The 11,663-nt window shown below is 45.1% G+C and overlaps 1 protein-coding gene across 4 annotated transcripts in view; it reads left to right on the forward strand.

Moving 5' to 3' along the window:
* The window catches only part of LOC124605352 (kelch-like protein 28), a 145,238-nt gene extending 135,307 nt beyond the window's left edge, over positions 1-9,931 (forward strand). For 3 of the 4 annotated variants that reach the window (XM_047136976.1, XM_047136977.1, XM_047136974.1), the window contains exons 10-11: positions 2-250; positions 9,428-9,931. In XM_047136976.1, the coding sequence (XP_046992932.1) occupies positions 2-250; positions 9,428-9,467 (289 nt within the window). In that variant the 3' untranslated portion in view covers positions 9,468-9,931. Of the gene's footprint in view, position 1; positions 251-1,631; positions 2,018-9,427 lie in introns of those variants that run through there. The other variant, XM_047136975.1, reaches the window with a different exon arrangement.
* Positions 9,932-11,663: the final 1,732 nt, after the last annotated feature.

Genomic DNA, 11,663 nt, shown 5'->3' on the forward strand with positions numbered 1-11,663 from the left:
GGTATGACACATCAACAGACACATGGTGTGTCCTGAAGCCAATGCAAATACCCCGAGCGTATTTTGGAATAACAGTTTTCCACAATCGAATTTATTGTGTGGGTGGCAGTGATAGTGTGCATGAACTCAATACAGTAGAGAAATATAATCCAAGCACTGACATGTGGCACTGTGTTATTTCCATGAATGTCAAACGTGTGTCACCATCTGCTGTAACAGTGTATATTCCAACATTTCCTGGTGAGCTGCCGTAAGTACTAATGTATATATGTATGGATCATACTGGCACTACTCTTGATGATGAGATGATGTGAAAGAAAATGTTGTGTGCCATGTTCTTATTTTTCCTTAAAAAAAAAAGAGGAGAAGAAGAAGGAAAAGAAATAAATCTAAAAAATTCCCAAGTATTACTACTCAGATGACTTCCATGAATCAGACTAAAGAGAAATGAGGAAACCAGGAATTATATGTGATTATTAATCTGTGAGTGTTAGTGCAGCATGGGATAAGGAAGAAGTAACATGGTACATTGGAAAAAGCTTATACAGAGCCAGAGGAGAGCAAGGACTTCAAAGTGAAGAGAAATGTAAGCATGACTATTAAAGAAGAATGGAAGTCAATTAAGAGAAAGGAAAGTTACAATACTACATTTATGAACTTTTCCTAGCAGTTAGATAATTTCTTTGTCAATAATTCACTTAACTGAAACTTGGAGGTGGTTAAATGCTTGTCTGACAATAAGTAGGTCTACTACCCTGTCTTTTTTCTTGTGCCATCACTAAAGTAAGAACTATCTTAAAATGAATGAAACAAAACTATTCCTTCTAAAATTCTGAGATGCAGGATGATGATGGGCAGTGAAAAGAAAGTTTCCATATAATTTTCAGACAGAATGCTTGTAAAGGGGAAATGGTTTTATTTAGTACCAGCGTCCCATGTATTAGCTATCACAATGTGTTCTCGGCAGAATTCTGATATTCTTAGAAACAGCTATTTCAAAATTTAACAGTTTTAGTTGCATCAGCTCATTTACATCTTTATTACATGTATGTGTAATCTATTACTCTTCATTTATTTGTCAGGACTAATAATATGCCTATTGGTATGAACAGCATAGATATTAGCTGTGTGAAAGCTTTAGCTTTGTTAAAATTATGTAAACAGATGTGCTGCAAATAGAAACAAATGATGGGATGTTACTTTATAAATCTAGAAATCAAGCCACAAATGGTACTGAATAAGTCAGAGAAGAAATACATATTTGATGTGGGACTGGGTACAAGATATCCATCTGCCAAATGAGGCCAGTGATAAATCCTGAACCTTTGGAACTAAAGGTTCCTTACGAAGAAAACATGGAAACTGGTGGAAAGTTAAATGTGTAAAAAGGAAATAAGGTGTAGCAGAGCAACTCACTACCTTAGATCAGATAACACTTGTAAAATGTACTACAGTTTACCTGACATATTGTGACTTTGTTTCTAATACACTAATTTTGTTGTTTGCCTTCTCATTGCCTCTTGCAAGCATATGTTTCTCTGGACCCGTGCTACAAAGATGCAGTAACAAGCATCTGGAACCCAAAAATGTAGGAAATCAAATAATTAATATAGATATTTTTTCTGTTGCAGTTCAAAGTGTCTTTCCCACCCACACCTTAAATAAAAAAGAAAAACTATTTAATTTCTGGTGAACAATACATATTATTAGCTGCTTCATTCTACTATAGTTTGTGTTGCCAATGAGTGTGATTCTTCAGTTATTTTGAGATATTATTTACAAAAACTTAACTGTTACAAGTGATTAGCTTTAAGTTCTATTTTTTTTAAAAAAAACTCAAGATGACAAAAAATATTGCAGAATTCAAGTAGCTGTATGCCACATGTAACTTTGTCAGTAATCAGTTGTTGCTAATGACTACTTACATTAACTTCTTCAAGCACATTGCTGTCATTCTACTGATTATCATACGCATGTTCCATGTAAGTTATTCCAGTGTAAATTTTGGAAAATAAATGTATTATTTTCTGTTTGCCAACTGAAAGCTGCCTTACTCATTGTGTTCACATATTTGTGTGTTGAGTTCATTCTTACTTATGTAGAACTGGAATGAGGAAAAAAACTGAAAGAATGACAATTTCAATGCATAGATATTTTATTATGGTCAGTTAGCTATGACATATGCAAGATCTAACTTTGCATCATAAATAAATTCTACCTACAAGAAAGTTGGCCAATAATATGATTTAGTAGTGAGTTTATAGATGAGTAGACTTTTTTAGTTGATGGTGATTAATTGTCATCATCACTCACACTGTAAAATGGAAAATTAGGGACTGTTGTTGTTGTTGTTGTTGTTGTTGCTGTCTTGAGACGAAAGATTGGTTTGATGCAGCTATCCACGATAGTCTATCCTGTGCAAGCATCTTCATCCCTGCATAACTACCACAACCTGCAACCATCTGAATCTTGGTCTCACACTAAAGTGTTTATTCCCCCCCCCCCCCCCCCCCCCCCCGACTTACATACACATACACACACTCTCTCTCTCTCTCTCTCTCTCTCTCTCTCTCTCTCTCTGTCTCTTCCTTACTTCCATCACCTTGAAGCCTCAGGATATGTCCTCTCAACCAGTCCTTTTAGTCAAGCAATGCAATGCCACAACTTTTTTTTTTGGTAATTTGATTCAGAAATTTCTAATTTGTTATTTGATCTATCCATCTAAACTGCAGCCTTCTTCTGTAGTGCCAAATTTCAAAAGCTTCTATTCTTTTTGTTCCAAATTGCCTACTGTCCATGTTTCACTTCCACACAAGGCTATCATCCAGGCAAATATCTTTAGAAATGATTTCCTAACGGCCGGCCGAAGTGGCCATGCGGTTAAAGGCGCTGCAGTCTGGAACCGCAAGACCGCTACGGTCGCAGGTTCGAATCCTGCCTCGGGCATGGATGTTTGTGATGTCCTTAGGTTAGTTAGATTTAACTAGTTCTAAGTTCTAGGGGACTAATGACCTCAGCAGTTGAGTCCCATAGTGCTCAGAGCCATTTGAACCATTTTTGATTTCCTAACACTTAAATTTGTATTACCTGTTAATAGATTCATATTTTTCAGAAAGGCTTTTCTTGGTATTGCCAGACTGCATTTTATATCTTCTCTACTTTTGTCTTCACCGGTTATTTTACTGCCAAAAAAGCAAAACTCATCTATTACATTTACTGTCTCAGTGCCTGAGCTAATACCCTCAGCATTGCCTAATTTAATTCAACTACATTTTATTACCCTTGTTGCTTTGTTATTGATATTCATTGTATAATCTCTTTTCTAAACACTGTCAGCTACATTTTGCTGCTCTTCGAAGCCCTTAGCCATCTCTGACAGAATTACAAATTCATCATCAAACTGCAAAGCTTTTATATATTCTCTATGAACTTCAATTCACTTCCCAAATATCTCCTTGGTTTCCTTCACAATGTGCTCAAAATACAGACTGATTTATGTCAGGGATAGACTACAAACACATCTCACTCTTGCTGTCACTGTGGTTGTGAGCATCTGTGTGTCTGGTTGTGTGTGTATGCAAATGTGTGTAATATTACTACAGAAAGAGCAAGAGCTTGAAAGCTAGTGTAAATACTGTATTTTGTTGAGTGTGAGGAGGATTACCGGGTTGGTTGCACCAGTAATTACACCCCTTTAGCAGTAGTTCATTTATAACCTTAACACATACAAGGATCACAAAGAATTGAACTAAACATGACGGAACAGCCACAGATAAAGCTTAGAGTCCAAAGATGAATGCATATCAATGTTGGTGTCGATTTCATCAGCGCCACATAGCACCCCCCCACCCCCACCCCCCTCCCCGTAGCCACACAGTATGGAGTACTCTTGAGAGGCCGGGGAGGAGGGGGGGGGGGAGGTGACTATGGCGTCGGTAGGGGTGGTCCGTGGGAGCCAGACCATGGTCAGCTCAACAGCGTCGTTTGGGAGCTGTGTGGGTAGATGTCGTGAAGGAAGGTTCAGCCACTGAATCTGGGAGTTGTTGAAGCAATCCGGGTGTCATACTGGACGTTCTGGTCGTGCGGCAAGAGTTAGGCCGGCAGTTTGCGGGTGCAACGGAACGACGACAACGATGTCTCCGGAGGGCATGGCGAACACACGAAGCATGTCTAGGTCGACGAGGGGAACGCATTTCACCAGGTGGCAGGGAATGGCAGAGGTTGTGTCATGAAAACTGGATGAAGAGAAACACATGATGAACAGTGTATGATCACGCAGTAATATTGAGATGTCGTGGATTATGTCCAGGGGGACAGGCACAAAAACCTCGAGTGAGGGCACGTTCAAGATGAGGGGGCATGAGAAACCTCGACAGGGTGAGGCAGGCAACAGTGGAGAGGCCGAAGGGACCAGTGAAGGGGCTGGCGGCAAGGGCGTGATTGTAGGTAAGCTCGATGTGGGGAGCATGTGGTCACTCGATGGAGTGCGTGAGACCGGAGTAGACGGCGAAATCGGAGGAGAGCTCGAAGATTGGAGCTGGAAGCCACTCGACGGAGTGTGTGAGACCGGCGTAGAGGGCGAGGTCAGAGGAGAGCTTGATGATTGGAGCTAGAAGTCACTTGATTGAGTGTGTAAGTCCGACGTGGAGGGAGTGGTCGGAGTGTGGTGAGCCACAACAGTGTGTGGTGTGGTTGTGGCCTGAAGGGGGGTAGAAGAAGGCTCAACATGAGCAGGCTTAAGTCCGTTGAGAGAGACTGTAACAGCTGAATCTTTTGAATCTTTCATCTGGATGTCCTTAGGTGTTGGCTGAGTGGCGGAGGACTCGATACAGGCCGGTATATGGAGGTTGGAGGGGAGCACGGACAGTGTCATCTCGGAGCATGACGTACTCGCAATTGTCCAGAGATTTCAGGACGTGAACATTAGGGCAGGAATGGCTGGTGGGCGGAGGGATATGGAGGTTGATGAAGTGGCGTCTGACGCGGTCCACAAAGGAAGGTAAGTCAGACTGAGGGACAGAAGTGGAAGGGCTCACAAGTTCGCCAGGGAGAACAATGTTCTGGCCATATACGAACTCGGCTATTGTGCCTTTGAGGTCTTCCTTATAGATTGCATGAATACTGAGTAGCACAAGGGGAAGGGCCTCCACCCTTAGAGAGTTGTGGCATCAAAGAGCCGCCTGGAAATTGCAGTGCCAGCGCTCGACTAGCCCGTTACTTTGTGGGTGATATGCTGTGGTATGGATGCGCCAGATGCCGCAATTGTTACAAATCCTGTTGAACAGGGCCGACTCAAATTGTCTGCCCTAGTCAGTCGTGATGATAGCTGGACATCCGAAACAATCCGAAACACGATACCCATGACTCGACGAAAGCTCAAGCAACAGTTTCTGCCATAATATTGGGGATGGGGACAGCCTCGACCCAGCGAGTTATTTGGTCGATAGACAAGAGAATATAACCAAAGCCATTAGAGTGGGAGAGAGGGCCGACAATGTCAATATGAATATGCTGGAAACGCCCAGGAGGGATCGAAAAGGCACTGAGGGGGGGTGAAGTGTGCTTGTGTACTTTGCAGCTTTGGCAGTGAAAGAGTCAGTCATAGCAGGGGCCCATGGAACGGGTCGAGATCCAGAAGTGTTGGTGCCTGCCAAGGCATCCATCAGTGGAGCCTGAATCTCCTCAGTCCGAGGTAGAATTTGGTGATAATAATTAACGGTCCCCAGAAAGTGCTGGAGCTCTTTGAATGATGAAGGTCTGGGTAGGTTTAGTATTGTTCGTACTTCCTCAGGGGGCGGTGAAATGCCGTCAGCAGAGGCCTGAAAACCAAGAAAAGTGACTGTGGGTTGATGTAGCTGCAATTTGTCCTGGTTGGTCTTGCTGCCTGCTGCCGCGAGAGTGTTCGTAACAGTTTGCACGTGTCGAATGTTGTCCTCAGTGGAGGAGTTGAACACAAGAATGTCATCAAGATATGCAATGCAGAATTTTAGGTCGAATAGCACTTCGTTGATGAAGCGTTGCCAGGTCTCGGTTGCGTTTTTCAGACCGAAGGGCATGAATCAAAACTGAAATAACCCGACCGGGATGGTGATTGCTGTCTTCTCGATGTCTTCAGGTGCCATGGGGATCTGGTGGTAGGCCCGTTTGCAATCAATGACAGAGAACGTGGTCGCACCTGCGAGGGAATAGGTTAAGTCGGCAATGTTGGGTATGGGGTAGGTGTCCTTAATTGTTCGTGCGTTCAGTCGACGGTAGTCTCCGCACATGCGCCAGGACCTGTCTTTCTTGGGTGTCATATGTATGGGTGTAGACCAGCTACTGGCAGAGGGTTCAATGATGCCGGTGCTTAGTAGCTCAGAAATCTTATTTTTAAGGTTGGAGAGGTGCTCGGGACAAAGTCGACATGGTTTACTGGAGATTGGGGCACCTGGCGTGAGGCAAAGATTGTGAACCGTGCCATTGGTGATGACGGAAATGTTGCCGGCGGCACGGGAGGCGGTTTGTTTACAATGTGTGGTGTGAGGGGCAGGCGAGGCGTGGTTGTGGTGTTCGGAGCCACTCGGCGGATCCGAAGGGAGCCAAGGCGGCAAGGTGTCCCAGGAGTCAACGCGACAAGATGGCCGCCGGCCCAAAGCAGTGGCACCATGTTTGGGTGAGCCTAGTAGAGCTCATGAGTCCATTGTCCGAGGGCACGGCCTGTGGCAGCACGGTCGCTGCTGTGAGTGCAGTGTTTGTGTTGTCAGTGGTGATCGGACGGCGGCATGCAGGAGCTGAAGTTGCAAAGTTTGAGGTGCTGTCCACGAGGGGCCGGGTAGTTGCCATCAGTTCGGGAACATGTGACGCTCGTTGCGCATGCGCACTTGTGCCCGGCCGAGTGTCAAACACTGCCATGTTAGGAGGGTGTGGCTCTGTGGAACTGTCAGTGCATGTTATGGCAGTCTTTATAGCACAATTGCGAGGGGTTGTGGGAGGTAAACACACGGAGGCTCAATTGCTGGTACTGCAAGCAGATTCGGCGCACTTACTGACCTTGCTTTGTCCTTGCTGTAGTGTCTGTAATTTGCATCGGAGAGCTGGAGCTGTGTTTCGTGCCAGAGGGAGAGCTCGAAGTTTTCCTTGTGTAGGCGAATGACGTGTTCAAGCTCGACAAGGCTCTTGTGCGTGGTTTCTTGTAACATCATCAACAGAGATGAGCATGTACAGATGAGATGAGTGCAGACCAATGTGTCACGGGGGGGTTTGCTCGACGGAGCCACAGGGGAAGTGAGTCTTGGACAGATGACGAAACACGGTGTCTTGCACTAGGTCTGGTGAAAGTTTGTGGTATCGCAAGAAGTCAATGCCTTGTATAGGTTTGGCAATTTCGCACACTAAAAAGTCCACTCAAGTTTGCAGTTTTCGGAGAGTGAGACGACATGGGAAGTTGAACCCGAGCATTGTAGTTTAGTTGAATTCATGGCTTGCAGTGAAGTATGATGAGGGCGGATGTTCAACGACACTAAGGATGTAGGCAGCAGCGGAACATCGGCGCCTGTGTCCACTAGGAAAAGGTATCCCGACGAAATGTCTTTAATGTAAAGTCGTCCACAATTATCCGGTCGTTCCCGAACAGAATGGAGTGCTGAGAGGTGCCTGGCATGTTGTGCGCAGGAGGTGGTACCCGGACCTACCTGCGATTGACGTTTGGGGAGTAGCAGGGTGGTCTGCAGTTCCGTGCCGCCTCACCAAACTGTGTGTGGAAGTACCAGTACAGGTAGTGTGGTTGCATTTCCTGTGGAACGTTTGTTGCCAGTGGTGGTGGCCGAGGTTTGGTAGCTGCTGCAGGTTCGGTTGCAGGAGGGGGCGTGACCGTGGGTGGAGCCGGTGACGTCCCAGTTGCTTGTTTACTGCTTCCCGGAGCAAGCGGAATGGTTGGCACAGTATGGCCCCAGCCGCGTCTGGGTGCAGGATGATGAGCCTGAACCTGAGACTTGTCAAGTAGGCAGTGGCTGGCAAAATAGGGCAGTGATGCATCATGTAGCTTGTCAGCAATTGTCATTCTTTGCTCAACAGGTTCGGGAGACCTTTGAGCCAGTGCAAGGTGGATGTGAGGAGATGGCGAGGAGAGCTGTGTCAGAGAATAGATCGGCACTGACCAGGGCATGTAGCCGTCTCCAGAGCTGGGAAGGTTTGTCGTTGCCTAGTTGCTTGATGTAGAGCACTTGCCATATTGCTGCCTCAGTTGAGTGTGCAAGCTGACATAGAAAAGTCTTTTTGGCTAGAGTGTACCGGGTAGATGAGTCCGAGGCATCGACTAGATCAGCAATCAAGTCCTCCTGGTCGTGCAGGTGGGTGATGAGGCACAGAAACCTGGTTGACTTGTCGAGTTTGTAATGGTCGAACACTTCGTCCACAGTTTTGAACCAGGTTGTTGCTCTGTCGGGATTAAACGGCGGCAGCATCGGTAAGCATTGTAGAATGTTCGGAAGAACAAGTTGAGTTGAGTTCATCAGGGCACTGCCTGAATCGAGCTGTTGTTGCTGTAGTATTCCAGGAAAGTGTGCCTCCAGGGGATGTGGCAATGATGGCTGTTCGGGTGGCAGCGTGAAGGTGACACGTTTTGGTTGAGCGCAATCCGTTGCAACACGGAAGGCCGACATGGGTGAGACACCATAATGTGTCGATTGTGATTGTGGAAGCTCAACACATTACGGGTGTGTTCGAATTGATACGTTGCGGAAGACCGACGCGGATGAGGCACCGAGATGTGCCGAGAACGGTAGCGGAATCTCAACTGGAGCCGGCGCATGGGCAACAGGTGAGAAAAAGTTCAAAGTTTGAGAACGCGTGTTAGTCCACAGAAAGCTTGACATATGATCAGAGCCAGGGCCACCTGTGTTGCAGGGAGGCTGCGGAGGTGCGAGCTGTCCAGAAGCACAGTGAGGAAAATGATGTCAAACGTTGGGCGGAATGTGTGAATGTTCACTGTTCATAGTCACTCCACTCAAAATGGTGTGCAGATAAGGTGAATATCGTGGCACAAAACACTGAGGCGTAGCAGTGGGACGGAGGTGGAGGTCAGGCACAGATAACAATTTATTGTGCCTGTTGCAGGCCGAGGTATCGAAGTAGAAAGGCATGTGCTGATGCTTAACCGAGGCAGGCACGGGCGTGGTCAGATGCTGAGGAGGTAGACCTGTGAATGAAGCAGTTTCAGCTATGTGGCAGGTATCCGTGTGGTACTGCACGGATTGCCGTGTGGCAAATCGTTGTCCTGGCGGTAGTAGGTTGTTCAACGAAGCATTTGCAGAAATCGGCATTGGTCCTGCACTGCACGGGGATCCGTAAGAGGTAACTGCACAGTTGATGAGGGAGGTCACATGTGGTGGGAACAAAGGCATTTGATAGCCGAAGTCATGCACACTCCTAACCTCACTTATTGTTGCAGGCTCGGAAATGTCCGGCGAATCGGCGTAATCATCGAGTGAGAGGCATCGTGTTGCAGTCCTGGTGGGTGTACATCGCCCACAACACGATGCATGTCGATCACAAAATCCAGCGTTAGGTGCTGGGCTGAAGTCATTGTTCGAATGCTGTGTCAATGTAATACATGCGAAAATAACTGACGTGGAGGTCGCAGACACAGTAAAACAGCGAAAATGGAAGACGTTACAACTCGGGGTCACCAGTGAGGAGGATTACCGGGTTGGTTGCACCAGTAATTACACCCTTTTAGCAGTAGTTCATTTATTAACCTTATCACATACAAGGATCACAAATAACTGAACTAAACATGGCAGAACAGCCAAAGATAAAGCTTAGAGTTCAAAGATGAATGCATATTGATGTTGGTGTCAATTTCATCAGCGCCACAAGTGTTTCTATGCAACACATATAAGTTAGCTACAGGGGAGTGGTTGCCTTTCTTTATTTTGTGTAATTTTTTATGGCTGTGGTTTTACATTTCTGTAAGAGGGTAAATATTTTGTGGAAATAAATGTTGATTAACACTCAGAGGTGTAAGTCTTTTGAATTGGCATCCTTTCTGCAACCTCTAGATGAAAGCTTCTTTTATTCAAAGAGTCTGAGTCTGATCAAACAGTATCATACAAAAAAGATATTCCCAAACAATGGAAACTCCAGGTTGGAATATCAACAAAGGAAATGTCAGGCAGTGTGCTTGCATGTGTGTGTGTGTGTGTGTGTGTGTGTGTGTGTGTGTGTGTTCTTTCCTGAAGAAGCCTTTGGTCAAAAGATGTGTAACAGTCTTTTTGTTGTGCCTCTCTACAACTCAACATGTAGTCTTTATGTTGAGTAGCAATCTATCTTTCTCCTAATATAGTTAAAAAAGACATTCTGCAACAGTTGCCAGGTAATGAATTTTGGCTATTTGTACTGCAGCAAGCTCTGCTAATTGCTGTCACAGAATCAGTTAAAACTACCTACAGCCTTTTTAGGTGTTCAAAATACTATAGTTGTACAATACAAAGACTGATTTCCTATATTTTGAAACTGCTATAAAATAGAAGATTGATTTCTTTGCTGCAAGGTAAAAGAAAAGTTTGAGTTTAGTGCACTGTTGATGTTAGGCCTTTGAAGATGGAGCAGTAGCCCCACAGGATGACTGTGAATGAACGAAAGTAGGCTTTGTTTTGTTTTGTTTGAGAAACCATCCTCACAGTTCCATGGGCACAAACTTGTCCCATTCACTCATAGTACCCACTATCAACAACAGTAGTGCCAACTTCACTCTTGACTCTCAATCTTGCATTCGATAGTGCTCTGTTCTACCTTGGGTTTGTTTCTCTGGTAGTGTCAATGGTATGTTAACAGTGACACACAGCAGTATGGACAGGTTTATTCTTGAAGAACTGGCCTTTTGTATGTAACAAAACCAGAGAAGGAAAGCTGCTACTCAGCATATAGTGGAGATGCTGAGTCACGATAGGCACAGTAAAAAGATTCACACAATCAAAGCTTTCGGCCATTAAGGCCTTTGTCAGCAGTAGACACACATACACACACGCACACACACACTCAAAAACGCAATTTGCCCACACGTCTGCAGTCTCGGAGAGCTGTAATTTCAGCTCTCTGAGACTGCAGACATGTGTGCAAGTTGTGTGTGTGTGTGTGTGTGTGTGTGTGTGTGTGTGTGTGTGTGTGTGTGTGTCTACTGCTGACAAAGGCCTTAATGGCCGAAAGCTTTGATTGTGTGAATCTTTTTACTGTGCCTATAGTGAGTAGCAGCTTTCCTTCTCTGGTATTGTTACATTCCATCCTGGATTTTCCATTGTTTGATTTTGGTCTTGTGTATGGGTTCAGTAAATGCAACAGAAGAGCATCACACTGATGCTATGCTCAGCTGATTCCGCAGTGACAACAACCACATCACAGTACTTTTGTATCTGTACATAGACACCTATGAGAAACCCAGTCCTTTCATGTTAGTGGCCAGGCAAGGCATCCCAAAACACCTGATCTGGAAGAGAATGTGTTGTACACAATTGGTGACAATCCTGACACCAATCATCCACAGAATGTACTATCACTCCAGCCAATGTACTTCCCATGTCAATTGGAGACTGCAACTTGTTTCATACAGCAACATGAAGGAAACCACAATTTTCCTGTTTTCATATTGTTTACAGATGAGACCATGTTTACAAGAGAGATTACGTTCA

This window comes from Schistocerca americana, chromosome 3, assembly GCF_021461395.2.
Source record: "Schistocerca americana isolate TAMUIC-IGC-003095 chromosome 3, iqSchAmer2.1, whole genome shotgun sequence".
Lineage (NCBI taxonomy): Eukaryota > Metazoa > Arthropoda > Insecta > Orthoptera > Acrididae > Schistocerca > Schistocerca americana.